The sequence below is a fragment of the Schistocerca cancellata genome, chromosome 1, assembly GCF_023864275.1.
Source record: "Schistocerca cancellata isolate TAMUIC-IGC-003103 chromosome 1, iqSchCanc2.1, whole genome shotgun sequence".
Classification (NCBI taxonomy): Eukaryota; Metazoa; Arthropoda; class Insecta; order Orthoptera; family Acrididae; genus Schistocerca; species Schistocerca cancellata.
In genome coordinates, this window is record NC_064626.1 from 369,670,735 (window position 1) to 369,693,337 (window position 22,603).

At 45.2% G+C, this 22,603-nt stretch overlaps 1 protein-coding gene across 1 annotated transcript in view; it reads left to right on the forward strand.

Annotated features, from left to right (window-relative positions):
- The first annotated feature begins 2,482 nt into the window (after positions 1 to 2,482).
- LOC126174884 (uncharacterized) overlaps positions 2,483 to 22,603 on the forward strand; it is a 134,023-nt gene continuing 113,902 nt past the window's right edge. The window contains exon 1 of the mRNA XM_049921304.1: positions 2,483 to 2,608. Coding sequence (XP_049777261.1) covers positions 2,555 to 2,608 — 54 coding nt within the window. The 5' untranslated portion in view covers positions 2,483 to 2,554. The remainder of the gene's footprint in view (positions 2,609 to 22,603) is intronic.

A 22,603-nucleotide genomic window follows, 5' to 3' on the forward strand; every position in this document is an offset into this window, starting at 1 on the left:
CTTCCTTTCTTTCTAAGGCCTTGGTAGGTATCTTCTCTGCCATACTGCACAGTCTGTAACTGTGTACACAGCGAATGTCAATGTGGGGCTACCCGGCAAACACTACCTTGTTTTATAGGTGCCCTGACGTCATCGTTAGCGTGGCTATCCGTTGATGGAATGCTATATTATGTGCAGAACACGATCGCACGGATATCTGGTTGGCAGTTAGTATGATTATCTCGTGGATTACACACCGGACGGGGAAATAGCGGTTTGTTGCTTTAATTTTGGACACCAGTGTTCATCTGCATCTACATCTATACTCCACAAGCCACAAGACCTGAAGACAATAACTTAAATAGTTTGTGTTCTTACACCTGTATGGATGTTCGTTAGTAGGGAACGCTGCCTAGGAGAGATGTCGTTTTCAAGGGATTGACTATCCCATCAAGGGAGAGCGAGTCAAATAACCAATACGCATACGATGCAAATATACATCAGATGATACCAACAAAATTATGAATGGTTCTTCAGGACAAGCATCGCGTCATGGGAAAAAAATCAGAAATCAAAAATGACCAAATACACATGTTTTAAAATGTTTCATGTTTATTTATCATAATTTTCTGCCGGCCATTAACATTTGTAAGAGCGTGAAGGAAAGAAAATAAGCAAATTTTACTCACTGTGTGTATAATCAGCAGTAGGCGGGATACATTATAAAATTTTTGGATTACTTGGGAGTGTACTCGGTGCGAAATTCAGTACACACATCTGCTATTTCTCGTAGCAACAATAGCCCTAAACTGGCAACGGAGCGAGTAGAACTGATCGTGGATGATGTATGCTGCTACGTCATTCTATGCTGCTAAAACTCTATGCCAGGCCGGCCGAAGTGGCCGTGCGGTTAAAGGCGCTGCGGTCTGGAACCGCAAGACCGCTACGGTCGCAGGTTCGAATCCTGCCTCGGGCATGGATGTTTGTGATGTCCTTAGGTTAGTTAGGTTTAACTAGTTCTAAGTTCTAGGGGACTAATGACCTCAGCAGTTGAGTCCATAGTGCTCAGAGCCATTTGAATTTGAACTCTATGCCAGAGTTCATCAGCAGTAGTGGCCGGTGAGTGATTGTGTAGTAGTTCGTCAGCAACCGATGACCAGATGTTTCCAGTGGGTGACAGAGCTGGAGAACGTGCTGGCCGAGTTAACAATCGAACACCTTCTGTGTCGAGGTCCAGTGATCGACAAAGATATGAAACACTGCGTGAAATGATCAATGTAAAGTAGACGCTTTGTGTTACGTAGGTATTAGGACGACACGATACTGCTTTGAAATCGATAGTAGATATATAAGATAGACATCAGAATAAAATTAAAAAATGCAACTGCAAGGAAACTTCCATTGGAATAAACAAATAACAGGTTGTGAATTTTCAGTTCGTAACTGACCACAAGAAACAAATGATTCAAATGGCTCTGAGCACGAAGGAGCTTAACATCTGAGGTCATCGGTCCGCTAGAACTCACAACTACTTTAACCTAACTAACCTAAGGACATCACACACATCCATGCCCGAGGCAAGATTCGAGCCTGCGATCGTAGGAGTCGCGCGGTTCCGGACTAAAGCGCCTGGAACCTATCGGCCACAGCGGCCGGCCACAAGAAACATCACAGTACTTTTGCGTCTGTCAGAATGCCGTTGCTTTATTGTATATTTCGTGTTGTACGGTTTGGAGAAGGCATACTACAGGCTATTCACTGGCTTCACTGGGGTAACGAACGAAACAACTCGTAATTACAACATTGCTCTGTAATGAGTAACTGGAGAACATGAGTCCTTTATGTTAAAATTCTTAGAAAATGTTTCTGAACAACATCCGATACATTGTCGGTGGAGTTCGCCTTCGTCCTGTAGGCACATTTCAAAACTTCCTGTCTTTTCTTGATTTTTCTTAAAAAAATTATCCTCCGGTACAGAAACAAAATGAAATGTGCGTAAATGTAAAAACAATAACAACAACAATGACATGGTGCGAGTATACAGACATGACGTTCCAAATACGCGTGTAGTTGGCAACGGCGCCAGGTGCAGGCAACCTAGTGACATCGCGTGGCGGAAGACATGAATTACGAGCGACCGCGAGCCCCGAGATTGACCGAACCGCCCTCCCCCCGCTCCCGCCTCTCCACCCCTTTCGCCGCAGCTTCCGGCGTGGAAGGCGAGAACAATATTTCATCCCGCGCCTGCGGCGGCGTTCGTTAGCCTTACGGGCGGTCCCCTCTGTAAATGGGATTTAATGCTAAATGGCCGCCAATTGGACAATTGCGTTGACCTGGGCGTGCAGCAGCAGAACGGCTGAGGTCAGCGGATTGCACCCAGCCGTCCACCCTTCCCTTTCCCCCCCCCTTCCACCCCCCTCGCGGGGCACGCCCGCGCGCAACCTACACTCACCCCTACCTCCTCCCCACCCCTGCCGCCCTACAGTCTAACGAGGCGAGCTTATATAGTGCGCGCGCAGCGAGACTGCCACCATTTGCGTTTGTTGTTCCTGGGCAGAAACACCGCGCCGCCATCATGTATCGTCTGCTCTCGTTCGCCGTGCTGCTTCTGGCTTTGCACTGTGCCCTGGTAAGCTTCCAACTCTGCGCTCTTTATGCTATACTTTGAGCGCCAACAGTTTAATGTTTGCCTAACGGTGACTGTTTTTCACATCAGTTCGAACAGAGAATACGTGTGACCTGTCACTTAATTTGCGATTCCACGAAGCATTTCAGTCAAATTCATTCAGTTAAAATTAGAGCTGATTTTCTGTATGTAACTTTGTGAGTAAACTAAGGGGCATGTCTACACAGTCCACCTCTAGACTGTGCTACAGGTTGCTCATAAACCTGCCTACATGAAATCAATATCTGTGTTGCATTAACGTTCACGGAATCCACCTGCAGCTCTCAGTATAATACCCCCAAACTCTTGGTGGAATCGCAAAGAAAGTGGATAAAGATATTCTCCTATTTTAATTGATACCAAGTATTATATCATGTTTATTTTGTCTGTTCAAAAAAATTGGTTCAAATGGATCTGAGCACTATGGGACTTAACTTCTGAGGTTATCAGTCCCCTAGAACTTAGAACTACTTAAACCTAACTAACCTAACTGCCCGAGGCAGGATTCGAACCTACGACCGTAGCGGACGCGCGGTTCCAGACTGCAGCGCCTAGAACCGCTCGGCCACTCCGGCAGGCTTTGTCTGTTCACTTTGTGCTTAACTAGGGAAGGTCAGATCCCTTCCTAGCACTATACACAGTAGGTGCCAACGTCTGTTCTAACTACAGACATAAGGGGCAGTCAACTGAAAACGAGATTAAGGGAAAAAAGCACGTAAACTGTTTATTATTTCAAAAGTAATCGCGTTAAGTGTTGACACATTTATCCCACTGTGAGACAAGGAGGTCTACACCATCATGGAAAAATGTTTTCGCCGGCCGCAGTCGCCGAGCGATTCTAGGCGCTTCAGTCTGGAACCGCGCGAAAGCTACGGTCGCAGGTTCGAATCCTCCCTCGGGCATGGGTGTGTGTGATGTCCTTAGGTTAGTTAGGTTTAAGTAGTTCTAAGTTGTAGGGGACTGACGACCTCAGATGTTAAGTCGCATAGTGCTCAAGCCATTTGAACAATTTGAACCAAATGTTTTCGGTTGCCTGCGGAACCACGATTGTTCCCAGGCGTGCACACCTACGTCCGAAGAAAATCGACGGTGACGAATGTCTTTCTTCAGAGCTCCAAAAATATGGAAATCGCGTGGGAAGACATCGGGACTTCCCAGCGAAACGTCTTCATCGTAGTTGAAACAACCTGCCAACAAAATGCCGTTTCACATGTTGCCAAGGTTGATTCAACTATGATGCAGATGTTTCGCCGGGAAGCCCGTATATATCGTGTATATGAAGGACTTATTTCAATAGTGGTACATGGCCATTACCTCCACTTTTCTGTCTATAATGCTTCTGACATTAATGGTCCAAACAAACAGAAAGAAAGGTTCATCTGTAACAGGAAGCCATATGCTTGAATATTTCTGGTATCTCAACTGCAGATTTTTCAGCGCTCATTTAACTTTAGGACTCTGTATCTCAGAATGAACAAAAGTGGACTTGTACCACTATTGAAATAAGCTCTTCATATAGTCCTGGTCTCTCCCCATGAGTTTTCCATATTTTAGGAGCCCAGAAGAAAGACATTCGTAGCCGTCGATTTACTTCGGACGAAGAAAAAGTCCATGCATGGGTGCAAACATCGTTCCTTACGCTACTGCAAACATTTTTCCGTAAGGTCATTGACCGTCTTGCCTCACAATGGGATAAATGTATTAACAGATAAAAATGGATTACTTTTGAAATAATAAACAGTTTACTTACTTTTCTTCCATTTCTCTCGTTTTCGTTTGACTGCCCCTTACATGAAACTGCTTCCTCTTAGAGATGCAACTTGCTGCGTTGAACATTCGGTGCTTGTTGAAACTGTGTGGGGTACGAAATTCGTACTTACATATGCATCTGTACTTCGCGAGTCGTCATATGGCGTGTGGTGGAAGATACTTCTGGTGCCATTAGCTTTAACCCTCTCCCTTTTCCCTGGAAGGGAAGCGAATATCGATACGAGCTCTGATTTCTATTATTTTCCGGCCGTGGTCATTTTACATATGTGGGATGAAGTAATATTAGTTTGGTGCAGAAATTCGTAGCGTTTTTGTTTTAGATGTTGGTATTCCGGTTGCTATGGGTTTATTTATCAACTGTCGTTTTCGATTGCCGTCTTTCTCGGCGTATTCCACTGATGAAGAGTGGTGGCGTCGTCTTGTCGCAACGTTTCAAAGAATTTCGCACCCACCATCTTCTGGCGAAGACTTCGCAAGAAGATGGTGGGTGCGAAATTCTTTGAAACGTTGCGACAAGACGACGCCACCACTCGGCTGATAACCCGACAAGAATTCATCAGTGTCGTTTTTTGTTTGCAGTTCAGCGCTGCTGTCTGAGCTTTCATATTGTAATTTTGACGTTTGGAGACAGTGGAGCTATTGACGCTACAAAATGGAGCTCCGAGTGTCGAAATCTGAACATTTCCGACATCAGCTTCTGTTTGAGGTTGGTGGAGGGGTGCAGCCGCGGAGGCGGCCGCAAATAATTGCGTCGTATATGGGAAGAATACCATTGGACAGATCGCGGCAAGAAAGTGGTTTTCTCATTTTAAGGAGGATCGTTTTGGCATTAGTGACTCTCTACGTTCAGAAAGACCTTCGGAGTTTCATGAAGATCGTTTAAACACATTAATCTCCAATTATCCGCATCAGAGTACTCGAGAACTGGCAAATATTATAAAATGTAATCATTACATCATCGTGCGACATTTGCGTGCAATGAGTGCTCTAAGCCAAAATCACAAAAATGAGTAAGTGGCCATTTGTGCATCTCTAGTTGGTCGTCATCAACTGGCTCGTGAACAACAACGATCATTCCTATCCTTTATCGTTACTCGTGATGAGGAATGGTGTCTTTATGCTAACATAACTAAAAGAAGGGAATGGTTGCGCTCAAACAAAGCAGCAACTCTGTGTACAAAGGACTGCGCGCCTCCACGAAAGATAATGTTATGCATCTGGTGGAGCAACGACGGTGTATTCTACTACGAACTGCTTCCCCGAGGTGTAACCATCACTGCTGCCATCTGTTGTCAACAACTGAGACGTCTCCAGGCGACGTCTTGCAGGTGTAATCCAAGAACAACAACTAGGGAGACTGCGTGAAGCGATGCTATTCCATGTTAACATCGGCCCGCATTCTGATAGACTGACAAAAAAAAAAAATTATGCAATAGTTGGGTTGGGAAGTCACTCCGCACTCACCTTATTCACCTGATCTTGCGCCCTCAGATTTTCACCTTTACCGCTCTCTACCGAACATCCTTCAAGGAACTGCCTCTCCGGATGAAAATGCGCTCCGAACATGTCTCTAAGAATTCTTCACCTCACTTGATTTCTACAGTCGCGGAATCGAAAAGTTATCCCAGGGTTGCTAGACCTTTGTAAATATATTATTGATGACTAAAGTCTTCGTTATATACATTTGTTATGTTTATTAAACTTATCGAAAACGCTACGAACTTACGCACCAACCTAAAGTACTGCCCGACTCTTCTATCAACGTACGTTTTCGGAATTTGAGCAGTAATTCTCTCAGTGGTAGACAATGCCACTGAAGTTTATTGAGCATCTGCGTAATGCTGTCGCGGTCACCTGAACGACCTCGTCACCGTGGTGCTCTTCGTTGGATCTTCTCTCTCTCTCTCTCCCTCTCTCACTCTTCTGTTAAGGGCCCAAGACTGATGATCAAGAATCGGTCTACTAGATGTTTTACAAGCAATTTTTTTTTCGTGGATGAAATGTATTTCCTTAAGACTCTCACAATCTCTGACTAGCATCTGGTTCTCCTACAGTTTATTTCAGTTAAACGTTATACTCCAGGTCGGCTTCGGACGGTTACTCCTAGGTACTTTATGGTTATCGGTTGATTTGATTAATGCAGGCAGACAAAAACAACACTCTTCTTAGCCTATTATAGCTCGCACCGAAACGAGGTTTATTGTGCGACTTCACCCCTTGTGACTGTAGTAAAGTCAATCGGTACCCTTCTAACGTCCCCTTAGAAAAATTTAAGAATGACAATGCTGGTAAACCTCTTACGTTATTTGATTTTCAAACAGCCGAGCAGAACTGAACGTACTCAGACATTTCTCTCTTTACCTATTCTGATCAACACTAAACCGACAAGCCGGCCGCGGTGGTCTAGCGGTTCTGGCGCTGCAGTCCGGAACCGCGGGACTGCTACGGTCGCAGGTTCAAATCCTGCCTCGGGCATGGGTGTGTGTGATGTCCTTAGGTTAGTTAGGTTTAAGTAGTTCTAAGTTCTAGGGGACTTATGACCTAAGATGTTGAGTCCCATAGTGCTCAGAGCCATTTGAACCATTTGAACTAAACCGACACAGAATATTTTTAGCGCAACGCAATCTGACTTTCAATAATCCCTACAAAAGAATGGCCCTGACTAACAATAACCTATACCTTTCATGAATCACTTACCTCACAAAAATCTTCGTTACTCGAACTACTGCAATACAGCGGGCGCCAATACTGTCAGCTAAATAAAGGATTCCAACTACTGAACGCACTAACTACTGATAGGCATAGTTAGCAAATGAAAGATTTTGATAGAGAACAAACACTGTATTTCCCTTAATAGTGTTCAAATATATATATCAGTTCATGACATCCAGTCTTGCAAATTTACTCTTTCTGATGGAGACACGTCCAGATCATCCGCTCTCAAAACTCCGCCATCTCTCTCCCCACATCCACCACTGCTGGCGGCTCACCTCCAACTGCGCAACGCTACGCGCTGTTCACATCCAACTGCCCAACACTACAATAGCAAATATTCCAACAATGCAAACCAGCCACAGACTGTACATAGCGCAGTCATTGATTTTCATACAGAGCGCTACGTGGCGTTACCAACATAAAAACCTAAACAGCGTACTTACACCCTTGATAAATAGTAGGAGGCCTTTTTTCCTGTTCCTTATTGGATATGATTTCTTCAGGCTCAACCGACTCGAATATTCTGTCTTTTGCTCTCCAGAGCTTCTCATTTGAAGATTGGATGTCGTGCTGTTTCATCTACACTTAGGGACTTCTTCCTCTGTGACCATAGTGTGTAAGTGTTTTTTAATGTTCCCATGGCCACTCATTTGTCCTGCCATGAGTTTAATCTGTTCCCTATTCAAGTTGAAGATTACAGAATTTCCCTGACTTATGATCATTGTTTTTAGACCATAGTCCAATATTCTACATACTACCTCGTGATCCGGTTTCGTAGTTTTGATTTTTACAATCACTTTAGTGTTGGTTAGCACGGGTTCAGATCCAATAAACGGAATCGTCACGCCTGTTCTGGCCAGTCTACAGGACTACCCGTACATCAGAATTATAGATTAATACCTTCAGCTGCTGATAGTCGTTGATATATATCAACGGGGACACGTGAAAATGTGTGCCCCGACCGGGACTCGAACCCGGGATCTCCTACTTACGTGCCAGACGCTCTATCCATCTGAGCCACCGAGGGCACGAAGGATAGTGTGACTGCAGGGACTATCTCGCGCACGCCTCCAGCGAGATCCACTTTCTCACCTTGTATGTCCACACACTACATTCGTAGTGTCCCTACCCAACTCATTACTCGTGGAAGACATTCTTACCAAGTCCCGTGAGAGTTCGGGTAATATGTATGCATCCGCACAGAAGAAGAAGGTCATGGCCGGCGTTGCCAGAACATGCCCGAAAGAACAGACACCGTTGATGACCTGCAGCCGTCTAGAACGAAATTAGGCGTTGATATATATCAACGGGGAGAAGTGAAAAGGTGAGAATGTGGTTCTCGCGGGAGGCGTGCGCGAGATAGTCCCTGCAGTCGCAGTATCCTCTGTGCCATCAGTGGTTCAGATGGATAGAGCATCTGCCATGTAAGCAAAAGATACCGGTTTCGAATCCCGATCGGGGCACACATTTCCACCTGTCTCTGTTGATATATATCAACACCCGTCAGCAGCTGATGGTATTAATATATAATTCTAATTTCGTTCTATATGACTGCGGGTCATCAATGGCGTCGGACATGTCCGAAAGAACAGACACCATCTCCAATAACTATCCGTTCAGTCAGACCCCGGCGCCTTCATCTGTTTTCGACGTTATTGTGGTTCATTCTTCCACTTCTCCCTTCTTCCAATTGTTACATTAAGAGTGATTGAAGCTGCTGCGAGTTACTGTATGGTCGGCCGGCATTTCCCCGACCATTCCTACATTCACCATACTCACTATATTGGTGTGAGATTCTGGATATGCTAAAGGAATCCAGATGTTTCCAGTTCTTAACCTGTATGCCCCTACCGCTGCCTCCATTGTAATTAAAAGACGTAATGGGGGCATATTCAGCGCGGTCACCATCCCAGCAGTGGATGTGCTGCTAATTCCGCCTATTCTGGCTAAGCAGGTCAATCTCCTTGCCAAGCACCTTAGAATTCACCTTGTGTTCTACTATATTCCACTATACTGTAGTACCGTACATTATCATAAGTCTCATCACAGTGATGTACATCCAGTAGATACTTCTAGGGTTTCGAACCCATTAGCTGTCACAGGATCTTCTAGTGCTCATAACAGTACTTTCCGCCTTGGAACGTACACTGACTGAAAAAAGTCGCAGCACCAAAAAGCAGTTGTATCACATAAACTGAAGTTGGTAGGTGCGTTTCTATATGTGAAAGATGATGTCCATTCAAATTTCGTGCCAGCCGCGTAAGAGTGACGATAATAGCACCTGTATGAGGATGCAAATCAGGTGTGCTTTAAATACACGTTGTAGCGGTCGTGTCCATTAGCTATATTTGGAACTGGACGTTGTGAGTCGATGTTAGTCAAGAATGCTTTTAAGGCCACAAAGACGCCATTATCAACACTCGACTGAGTTTGAACGAGGTCGTGTAATGGGGCTAGGAGAAGCCTACCGCACAAAGACCTGGCAGTAATTCCACTGCATGTGATTGCTGGCAGCGGTTGTCACGAGAATGTACAGTCGCCATAAAATCAGGCTCTGGTCGACCAGGTGGCGCTATCGAGATGGAAGACCATCGTGTTCGGTGTGTGGCTCCGGCCCAACGTATTACATCTGCAGCAGCAATCTGAGCAGCAGTTGGCACCACAGTGACAGAACGAACTGTTACAAATCGGTTACTTCAAGGACACCTCCGAGCCAGACGCCCTGTAGTGTACATTCCACTGATCCCAAACCACCGCCATTTTGGACTTCAGTGGTGTCAAGCGAGAGGCCACTGGAGCGCAGGTGGACGTCTGTTGTGTTTTCTGATGAAAGCTGATTCTATGTAGATGCTGTGATGGCGGCGGTTTGGTTAGAAGGAGCTTAGTTGAGGAACTGTACCCAACCTGGCGGCGTGTTGGACACACTGGACCTGTATCTGGATTGCGATTTCGTTTCAAACCATATAACCTTTTTTCAATACACTATCCCTTCCATTCAACTATTCTTCAAAGTCCTCTGTCTGTCTCTGACAGAATTACAGTGTCATCAGCTAACAATGAAGTTTTTATTTTTTCCCCTGAATTTCAACTCTCTTGCCAAATTTCTCCTGGGATTCCTTTACAGTTTGCTCGATGTAGGCATTGCAAAACATCGAACATAAGCTGCAGCTCTCAAATTTCCTTCCAACCACAGCTTCCCTTTCATATCCTTTGACTCTTTTAACTGTGGTCTGGTTTGCGAACAAGTTGAAAATAGCCGTTTGTTCCCTGTACTTTATGCCTCCTATCTTCGGAAATTCAAAGACTGTACTCCAGTTAACACTGCTGAAAAATTTCTCTAAATCTACAAATTCTATAAATGTAGGTTATCTTTTGCTTTTAACCTATCTTTTAAGTCAAGTCATAGTCAGTATTGCTTCATATGTTCCTACATTTCTCTGGAACGCAAACAGATCTTCCCCTAGTTCTGCTGCTATCAGTTTTTTCCAGTATTCTGTGAATAATTTGTGTCAGTGTAGTGCAACCATGGCTTATTAAACTGATAGTTCGGTAGTATTCACACTTGTCAGCAGAATTGGAATTATTACATTCTTCTTGAAGTTATCCCATGCACCTTGACTTCAAATTTGTTCGTTCATCTGGTGATTCGGCCTGTCCTCTAATCTCCTCCAAGCATTATGAATGATCCATGCTGCTAGGCTAAACCTACACAGTTTGCATAGGAATCTAATTAAATCCTTTCCTGCTTGTTGCAGTACAGCTGGAAAGATACCATCTGGGAATCGTGACTTAAATGGTTGAAACGTTCCCACCGCCGCTCCCTCCCCCTTTTTTTAACAACATTTTCTCTGGGAGATTCCCAGTTTTCCCTTCGATTACTCGTAAACCAGTGCCTGTCATGGATTGACTCCAGGTCTGTGTTATCTGATAGAGTGCATTGGGGAAAGTGAGTCTTGCGAACACATCCAGTATCTCACTCGTTTTCCTTTTATACTCACCATCCTCCTTCCTTATAGCACCCCCTAGTTTAGTTGGTATTCTAGTGAGGATTTTAAAAAGACTAGCGCAAGTAGCTGTACCTTCCACTTCCTCACAGAATACTTTCCAGCTAGACAGCTTCGCTTGCTTCATCGCAAGATTGTGTTTGATTACGATTGTTACGATACCCAGTATGTTACGTGTATAAGGGCAGACACTTTTATTGTGGTACCTTAATATGCGCACTCATCAGCGTGTAGGTTGTTTTCTCTCTGCGTTTAACAGTCTTCCTACAAACACATTACAAACTTCACGATGTTATGTTTTCTGTTTGGTCGTAACTGCACCACTAAGTGGACTACACATGTCAGTATAGACTGATCATTTCGCATCCACACGGCCACACTTCATTGCATGACTTCGCTGCCCAGTGGAAAATATGCATTAATGGCTTGCTGTTACCACACATACTTGTAGGTATTAACCAACATAAAAACATACTACTCTAACATTTACAATTATTAGTCTGCAAATGAGGTCAATACTGATGTAATATCGTTCAGTAGCACACTGGACTCGCATTCGGGAGGACGACGGTTCAATCCCGCGTCCTGATTTAGGTGTTCCGTGATTTCCCTAAATCGCTCCAGGCAAATACCGGGATGGTTCCTTTGAAAGGGCACGGCCGGCTTCCTTCCTCTTCCTTCCCTAATCCGATGAGACCGATGACCTCGCTGTCTGGTCTCCTCCCCAAAAAAATAACAACAACAACACCGCCTTCGGTCACTAACAAAAATATGTGCACTTATGCCCTTCACACCATGTATAATGCTTTTATGTCAATAGTCTCATCCTGTGCCTCACGGCTTCATGCACAAGGGCATGGGGGCAGCACGCGGCCTTTCCTGCCGTTTTGCCGACTTTGCAGACAGCGGAGCCGCTACTACTCGGTCTCGTACCAGTCATCCTGCCAAGGAAAAATCCTTGGTGGTACCGTGAATTGAACCTAGGCCCTCCGCATGGCAACTATCTACTCTGACCACTTAGCTGCGGAGGCGGATACATTGACGTAAAGCATGGAGAGAAACGTCTAACAAGGGGAGGCCACGACGTTTGGAACGCGGATTTACTTCAGACTTCGTACACTCGTAGTACTCCGCGAGGACAACAAAATGTGTAAGCAGTAGCGCGTACTTCTCAAGCGTTACTGAGAAAATAGCAAGATAATTTCGGTCCTCAAATACACTCCTGGAAATGGAAAAAAGAACACATTGACACCGGTGTGTCAGACCCACCATACTTGCTCCGGACACTGCGAGAGGGCTGTACAAGCAATGATCACACGCACGGCACAGCGGACACACCAGGAACCGCGGTGTTGGCCGTCGAATGGCGCTAGCTGCCCAGCATTTGTGCACCGCCGCCATCAGTGTCAGCCAGTTTGCCGTGGCATACGGAGCTCCATCGCAGTCTTTAACACTGGTAGCATGCCGCGACAGCGTGGACGTGAACCGTATGTGCAGTTGACGGACTTTGAGCGAGGGCGTATAGTGGGCATGCGGGAGGCCGGGTGGACGTACCGCCGAATTGCTCAACACGTGGGGCGTGAGGTCTCCACAGTACATCGATGTTGTCGCCAGTGGTCGGCAGAAGGTGCACGTGCCCGTCGACCTGGGACCGGACCGCAGCGACGCACGGACGCACGCCAAGACCGTAGGATCCTACGCAGTGCCGTAGGGGACCGCACCGCCACTTCCCAGCAAATTAGGGACACTGTTGCTCCTGGGGTATCGGCGAGGACCATTCGCAACCGTCTCCATGAAGCTGGGCTACGGTCCCGCACACCGTTAGGCCGTCTTCCGCTCACGCCCCAACATCGTGCAGCCCGCCTCCAGTGGTGTCGCGACAGGCTTGAATGGAGGGACGAATGGAGACGTGTCGTCTTCAGCGATGAGAGTCGCTTCTGCCTTGGTGCCAATGATGTTCGTATGCGTGTTTGGCGCCGTGCAGGTGAGCGCCACAATCAGGACTGCATACGACCGAGGCACACAGGGCCAACACCCGGCATCATGGTGTGGGGAGCGATCTCCTACACTGGCCGGACACCACTGGTGATCATCGAGGAGACACTGAATAGTGCACGGTACATCCAAACCGTCATCGAACCCATCGTTCTACCATTCCTAGACCGGCAAGGGAACTTGCTGTTCCAACAGGACAATGCAGGTCCGCATGTATCCCGTGCCACCCAACGTGCTCTAGAAGGTGTAATTCAACTACCCTGGCCAGCAAGATCTCCGGATCTGTCCCCCATTGAGCATGTTTGGGACTGGATGAAGCGTCGTCTCACGCGGTCTGCACGTCCAGCACGAACGCTGGTCCAACTGAGGCGCCAGGTGGAAATGGCATGGCAAGCCGTTCCACAGGACTACATCCAGCATCTCTACGATCGTCTCCATGGGAGAATAGCAGCCTGCATTGGTGCGAAAGGTGGATATACACTGTACTAGTGCCGACATTGTGCATGCTCTGTTGCCTGTGTCTATGTGCCTGTGGTTCTGTCAGTGTGATCATGTGATGTATCTGACCCCAGTAATGTGTCAATAAAGTTTCCCCTTCCTGGGACAATGAATTCACGGTGTTCTTATTTCAATTTCCAGGAGTGTATATATGGCTGTGCCTGGCCATTTTAACCATGAAGCGGTTGCAGCCGAGTGGTTCCGGCACGGTAGCTCAGCGTGTTCGGTCAGAGCGTTAGCTACCCTTTCTAATAAAAAAAACTGAGCGAACGGATCATCGAACAAATTGAACGGGTGTCGTCGGACGTCCGCCCTGAACAAACTCAACGAACAATATAGAACCTAATGTTAAAAAAAAAAAAGAAGTGATAGGCGTTCAAGCCACTGGCTCGATGGATAGAGTTCCGTTCGTCAGTTTTTTTTATTTTCAACACAGTCATTTTCTTTACTATTTATATTACAATTGATATAATGGGAAAATAGTGTAATCAGATGAACTTTTATTAAATTTACAATGTTGTTTGGCAGTCTACTAATTTTTATTATCACAAATAATATAATATTCATAATTATCGACTAGTAAACGACCAAACGCATAAAGTGATACTGAAAATGTATGCTTGTCCGTGTCTTCAAAACTGTTCGTATTTAATCGAAAGAGAACGAGAAATTGCTTCTCGGAAGATGCTATTAAAATACACTGGATACTGCATTACCAATTATCAGCGCCGATTTTTAAGGAAATACTGCGTCATGCATGGTTTGCTTCCAAATTATCATCTGAAAGAGAGGTTTTTGAAAATGCTAACGAGGTTTGTTTTTCCACAGAAACCCTCAAAAGATCTTGTGTATGCGGAAACATAGCATTTATTCAATGCAGCTGGTGCCGTTTAACTTCATGTTTTCCATGTTTTTACGAAAATACCATCCTGCAACTTGTACTCGTAATGTCGAAAGCGACGATTAATTGTACATCTTTCGAAGCCGTCTGTGCCGCTCAAAACTTGGAGGTAACCTTTCGGGCTCCTTCCAGGTATAAGGGATTTCTCAAATCACGGACAAGCATACATTTTCAGTATCACTTTATGCGTTTGCTCGTTTACTAGTCGATAGTTATGAATATTACATTATTTGTGACAATAAAAATTAGTAGACTGCCAAATAACATTGTAAATTTAATAAAAGTTCATCCGATTACACGTATTTTCCCCACTATATCAATTGTAATATAAATAGTAAATAAAATTAGTGTGGTGAAAACTAAAAAAAAAAAAAACAGACGAAAGGGACTCGATCCAGTGATTACGGGGCTTGAACGCTAATCACTCGGCTGCCGCCGGTTCATGGTAAAAATGGCCACTCACAGGTATATATTTGACGACCGAAATTATCTTGCGATTTTCTCAATAACACTTGAGAAGTACGCGCTACTGCTCACACATTTTGTTGTCCTCATGGAGTACTACGAGTGTACGAAGTTTTCAGTAAATCCGCGTTCCAAACGTCGTGGCCTCCCCTTGTAAGTGTCTTCAGATGCCTTTATCCAGTAGTCTAACAAAACTGTTGAGCCTTTCGTGGCCCCTTGCTGACATCGCTGGATCCTTAGCCCTGTTTAATGATTTTCACGACGTTTGACTAGTACGAGTAGGTGGTATCATGAAAGACACACCGTCGATGGCCGCTGGCAGACTCGAGGCAGTCATCAATGGAGAGTGAATCTTCCGTAATATCAGCCACTGGTGATAGTCAAACGCTGTGAAAATCATACGTGAATGCAATAGCAAACGGACTGAAAAATAACAGAACAAGGGAACATCCGCCGAGAACTGCATAGTGGTCTCCGTAGCATGATGACATCTAAAACTGTTAAGCATCTTGTTGATGAAAAGCAGGATGACTGCATTTCATCGTCGCATAGACGACGAGGTCATTAGAGCACAGGCTCATATAGAACAGTCTTTGGAACAAGCAGTGTTGTTTTCAAGGAATCTACTGTCATCTGCCCAAACCAATGTAGACAAACTACAAAAACCGTGAATTTGGATGGCAGAATGTATTTCTGAAGGCTCCTCCCAAAAGTAAGCTCTGTATTTAACCATAAGCATTGCACCATGTTGGTCAATTTCATGCTCATGAAAATACTTGATTACGTTTGTACGCTGGATAACCGCAGTTCGGTTACGTGCCCTGCCAAACAAACAATCGGCAAGTTTTCACACCATTGATGATTCCCGCTTTGTGGGCATTAGGCCGTGTTTCAGTGTCAAATGTTTCGTCTCCTAATTCTAGAAGCGTCCTAAGAGGCTACAAATTTGATTTTCAGTTTTAAACATGCCCATTGCTCATGCAACAGAAATCACCTTGGATGTAAATACCGCCTCGAGCGCCTGCATTGTATGATCAGTCGTCAGATTGTTTCCATAACAAAAAAAAATGTTCAAACGTGTGTGAGATCTTATGGGACTTAACTGCTAAGGTCATCATCCCTAAGCTTACACACTACTTAACCTAAATTATCCTAAGGACGAACACACACACCCATACCCGAGGGAGGAGTCGAACCTCCGCTGGGACCAGCCGCACAGTCCATGACTGCAGCGCCCGAGACCTCTCGGCTAATCCCGCGCGGCGTTTCCATAACACTGTTTCGTCAAAGCTGATAAAGTCCTACCAACAGCCGTAGCCGTACAGCGAGACACTTGTTAGTTTGGAAATTTCTAAACAGTCCAACGAGGCGATAGTATGATGTGACCAAGGGAACCTACAAAAACTCAAAATAATTGTAATCGAACCGCGATTCAAATTTCTCCTTTATACAAAACAAATGACGTTGTTAATTTCTGCGCCGCCCGTCTCCAAATGCGGTCGTGCTCTTAGTGGCGTGTTTCTAAGCTGCTCCACTGGTCGACCTGTACTAAGCGAATCGTGTAGGGAGGGTAGAAAACATACTGCTGAACATTAAAATTGCAACATCAAGATAGATAGAAAATGCTGCAATTTTATTTATTGTGCGTATACAGTATAGCTGAAAGAATACTTGAATAAATTTATGGGTTAATTCAAGCCGTACAGAGCGTGAAATTTAGTACCGACAGCTGCCACTTCGGGCGATAATAACTGCTCTAAACCGGCTGGGCGTCGAGTCGAACTGAGTTTGAACGATAGATACGGTACGTCATTTCATGAACAGTATCTCATTGCTGGGGTCCATCTGTCGTAGTGGACGTTCCACGACCAGATGTTTTGAATGGGCCAGAGAGCTGGAGATCGTGTTGGCCAGGACAACGCTTGAATACCCACATATATCAGATTATAAAACCACAGGCAACAGACGGTCTGCGTTATCCTGATGAAAGATTTCAACGAGACTTCGAACATGCGGCATAGTTACGGTGTCAACATGTCAGAAATTTGACGGCTGCTATTCAAATTACTGGTTCAGCGAGCTAGAGTAATAGTTTTGTGGCAACGCGTACCATCACGCCAAGTGCTAGGCCATTAAGAAAATGACGAACACGTTCCTTCTACTCGAATCTTCCACACACAGATGCGGCCATTGTGATTTATCCAATACTAGGTCCCGTCTGAAAGGTGGCGAGGTGCCATTCCTCTGTCCAGAGCTGTCCTCGAGCGCACCACTCTCGGCGCACCTCTCTGTTTCCGCGTCAAAGGAGGTCGCAACATTGATCTCCCTGCTGTTAGTCGATGGTGACCCACGCGTCGTCGCGCTGTATGTGGGGATACCTGGCTTGCTGCAAACAAGGCCATTTCCTCTCACCGAAGGCATGTGACGCGCATGTACGATCCCGCACCGACGGGAGAGCACTATACAGTCCTCTCAGGCGCTAGTCGCGTGCGTCTGTTGAGACGCTGCAAGGCGTTCAGTGGGGCCCACTGAACACATCGATTCCATATTCACATCGCAGAAATGTCCACATGGCAGAAATGTCGTGGAACTGTAAATTGCAGTCTCGAGAGCCAATGTCCTTGCTGCTTTCGAATTCCGAAACGTGCTGGCAGGCGTTTCTTCTTCTTACACGAGGCACAGCACGATCTTCTCACAAAGAAACAATATTCAAATTCGATTTCTGAATGAGAAACACGCTATCTAATCTCTTCTTATTTACTTCACATATATGATGTTACTATTACTTTGTGATGTGGAGCTGAAGTGCAAATCACTTGCATATCTAAGCATATAGAACATGTCATGCTAATTTGATGTTCGTTGCATGCGGCCTTCACGATGTTGCGACTTAATGTCTAGCCGCTGGTACTATAATTCATTTGTCAGGAATTGATGAGCGTGTTACACTATAAGAAAAAAAAAAAAAAAAAAAAAAAAAAAAACGATGCACCACGTATAAATTATCCGAATGGGACGGAAATCGGTACATGTGATGTACACGTACAGACAAAAAAGGATTAGATTTTTAAAAAATTGATGATTTATTCAGGAGAATGACCTCCATACCTTCAAAACCTTGAGCAAGTCAATAACGTGTTGGTCTAACTCTGGCCCTTATGCAAGCAGTATTCGGCTTGGCACTAATTGACAGAGTTGTTGAATATCCTCTGGAGTGATATCGTGCCAAATTCTGTCCAATTGGTGCGATGGATCGTCAGAATCCCGATTTGGCCGGAGGAACCTGCTCATAATGCTCCAAACGTTCTCAAATGGACTAAGATCCAGCGACCTTGCTGACCAGGATATGTTTTGGCAATATCGGAGACAAGAAATAGAGACTCTCGTCGTGTGCGGGTGGATATTATGTTGCTGAAATGTAAGCCGAGGATAGCTTGCCATGAAGGGGAACAAAACGGGGCGTAGAATATCGCCGATGTACATCTGTACTGTAAGGGCGCCGCGCATGACAGCGAAAGGGTTCTGCTATGAAACAAAATGGCACCCAGACCATCATTCCTGGTTGTTGGGGGATATACGGCGGACGACAGCTACCCAGCAGCTGCCCTGGGCGTCTCCAGACGCGTCTTCGCTAGCCATCGGGCCTCAGTCAATTGTGACACCTTTCTTTTCAGTCTTGTGACTGGTTTGATGAGGCCCGGCATGAATCCCTCTCCTGTGACAACCTCTCAGTCTCAGAGTACCACGTCCGCAGCTCGTGGTCCCAAAGTCGCGTTCTCCCTTGCCGAGCACGGGGTCCCGGGTTTGATTCCCGGCGGGGTCAGGTTCACCTGCCTCGAGATGACTGGGTGTTTGTGTTATCCTCATCATTTCATCATCATTCATGACAGTGGCGAGATTGGGCTGAGAAAAAGGTGGGAATTTGTACGGGCGCTGATAACCGCGCAGTTGAGCGCCCCACAAACCAGACATCATCATCATCATCATCAGAGTATCACTTGCAACCTACTTCCTCAGTTACTTGTTGGATGAATTCCAGTTTCTGTCTTCCTCTACAGTTTTTACCCTCTACAGCTCCCTCTAGTACCATGGAAGTTATTCCCCGGTTTCTTAACAAATGTCCTACCATCCCGTCCCTTCTTCTTGTCAGTTTCTTCCATATATTCCTTTCCTCTCCGATTCTGTGCAGAACCTCGTCATTCCTTACCTTATCAGCCCACCTAACTTTCAACATTCGTTTGTAGCACCATACCTTCTATAGCACCATACCTTCTATTCTCCTCTGTTCCAGTTTTCCCACAGTCCATGTTTCACTACCATACAATATTGTGCTCCAAACGTACATTGTTAGAAATTTCTTTCTCAAATTAAGGTCTATATTTGATACTAATAGACTTCTCTTGTCCAGGAAAGCTCTTTCTGCCATAGCTAGTCTGCTTTTGATGTCCTCCCTGCTCCGTCCGTCACTGGTCATATTGCTGCCTAGATACCAGAATTCCTTGACTTCATATACTTCGTGGTCATCAATCGGATGTTAAGTTTCTCGTTGTTCTCGTTTCTCCTACTTCTTATTACTTTCGTCTTTCTTCGATTTACTCTCAGTCATACTGTACTCATTATAGTGTTCATTCCATTCAGCAGATTCTGAAACTCTTTTTCGCTGTCACTAGGATAGCAATGTCAACAGGGAATGTTATCACTGATTTCCTTTCATCTTGAATTTTAATACCACTTTTGAACCTTTCTTTAGTTTGCATCATTGCTTCTTCTGTGTAGAGACTGAACAGTAGGGGCGGAAGACCACATACCTGTCTTACACCCATTTTAATCCGAGCACTTTTTTTCTTGGCCGTCCACTCTTATTACTCCTTCTTGGCTCTTGTTGTATATTACACATCCCTCCGTGTAGATCACTCCAGTTTTCCTCAGAAGTGACATTGGAGAACGCTTTCTCCAGGTCGAGAAATGCGATGAACGTCATTGCGGTCCACTTGCATCCCTTTACGCTTGATGTCTTTCCCAACGGCAATGGCATTTTCAGCTAGACAACTGTCCGTCTCAGAAGTCCATAATCGTGAGGAGCATGATACAGAACACGCGTTGATGCCTTGGCCACGAAATGTACCTGATTTAACCCGATGGATCACGTGTGGGAGGCTACCGGGCGCCTCCTCCCCGTACACAAACCACAAGGTCGTAATTTTCGGAAATTGCTTGACTTGTGCTTAGACATCTGTTGCCCCATACCTCCAGAAACCTAGCAAAGACTTGTCGAATTCATGCCACACAAAATCGCTGCTTTGTTACGCTCCAAGGGTGGACCAACACGTCATTAAGAATGTTCCGATTCGTCAGTGTGTGTTCGGTATCGTTCCCGGGAAGAGGCGTTGGTTAACGCATCACGAGCTGATTTCATTCCATTTGAATATCTTGTACATGAGAATACCTCCATCCTCGCCTGAAATACGTCAGTAGACAAGCTGGACGAGTTCATACCCCGCCATCAGTATGTACGTATGTGCAGCGTGAGTCATCAGTGCAGGCTACCTTTTCTCTCGCTTCTTATGTCCAGTGGTTGAACTCCTACGACGATACTGTGGGGTACTCTGAGGAGAGCACGTATGGGTCTGTGGTTTCTATACTGTACGTTGCTGTCAAGAATGCGCTCGACTGGAATGTGGCAGCGAGTCGGAATTGCCATTCTAAAAAACATGTTCACGAAAGCAGTTACACAAAACATTGTGTCTGTGACTTATCTGACGAGGTTCGCGTGACGTAAATATATTAAATCATGTCAACTTTTCAGTGTACTGCTACTTTTGGGAAAATATTGGTCAAATTTTTCATTTATGTATCCGTGGTAGGGTTTTCTCGACTCTTAGTTGCTTACAATAGAAACATGATGCTTACATACTCATTTCACTATAATTTTCCCATTTGGGGCCGGTACTATAAACCAAAAATAGGAGACCGCACACGCCGAACAACAAGACATAAGACATAGTTGACTCGTAATCTAGTATTTTTCTCTTAGATATTGGGCAACCGCTGGGGTTAGGTTCTGAGGAGAGAGGGGAAAGTCTGTTTCTCCGCTCCCAACCTCACTCCTCGCAAGCTTTTTTTATAGCTGCCTAATTAGGTACTGATTGTACGTCATAGAGATGCTGATACCCAGTTCGTCGGCATCGTCATGGAGATTAGTTTGCTGAACATCTGGATGCAATACACCGTCTGACGTGCCCTCCACAACTGCAGAGTTGGATATTACTGCGGTCTTCAATCGGACGTTTGTGAAAGGAATTGAAACAGCATTTGTGCAAGGAAAGTATAAAATCTAATCGACGACCATTCTAGAATCTCCATTGTTCCTCGGAAGGAATCGAGCTATTTTTGATATCAAAAGTGGGCTTGAACCAGAAATATGCAAGTGATCATATTGCTCTGTCCAATCACTGTACGTTAAGGTTCCAAAAATTACACCAGTAAAGAGAGAGGAATTAAAGTTCGAGTCGCAAATTTGAAACGTGGACGAATTATAAAAGCTGTTGGAGAAAGCTGTCAGAATAACAGAACAGCAGCGTACAATCACGCCGGAGAACTGCAAATGTTGACAATGGCTGTTAACAAGTGCTGGCGCTCTCCGGCTCGAATAACAATAGGTCACCTGCCGCTTTGTCTCGCTGTAGCGAGGAAATGAACATCGCCGTTACATTACGCGAGCCAGTCGAGTAGTGGCTGGGCTGCAATTTCGATGGTATATCCCTGCTGTGCTTTCGCCTTTTGTGCGTCGACGTGCATCCGGCGTTTGCAGCAGCGAAACTTTTTACAGGAAGTTATTTCAAACGCTACACTGACTACCCGCATGATGAGTCTGCACGCGAGCAGCGAAATTCACGTGTCGCTCGTACTCTAAACGTGGTGTGTAACTGTTTCTTCCTGTCGTTATATATAGACGTGTTTCGTAGACTATATTTTTAGGTGCTTGTCAGGAGGTGCTTCTCACAGTGGTACTCAACACAGAGCGCAGAAAGTGACGCCCGTACATTCCTCTGTGGCGGTAGCACTTTAGCTGACCACGTCACTTGAGAGGCGACACTAGTTTACTGGATCCGTCGCTGAAGACAGATTGATAGTTCTTGTTTGAAGTCTGAGTTTGCACGTATAAATCTGAACGACCTGCCTGAAATGTAAAAGCCAAACTCACAATACAGAGCTATCTGAATTCTAGTCAGCGTTTTCCGCATGTTTCCTTCCTCGCTACACTGTTGAGGACATCAGGACCTCACAAGATAGTATCAGTCAAAAAAAGGTTCAAATGTAAATTTCTAAGGGACCAAACTGCTGAGATCATCGGTCAATTTAGTAACAGTCCACTTAATTTTCAGCAGTCATTTGCAACACCGTACACCGACTTGAAAGTACACTGGTGTACAAGACGTAAGGACGAAAGTCACTTTCGCATGATGTGTCCAGTTCCAAGTAACATAGCTCGACGAAACGTGGACATACATAGAAAGAAGTGCTACAGTATAATGCAAAATGTAACTGAAAGGAAGAAATACGCAATGAAACGAACAGAAATGACACTTTTATTCAATGACAATAATTACG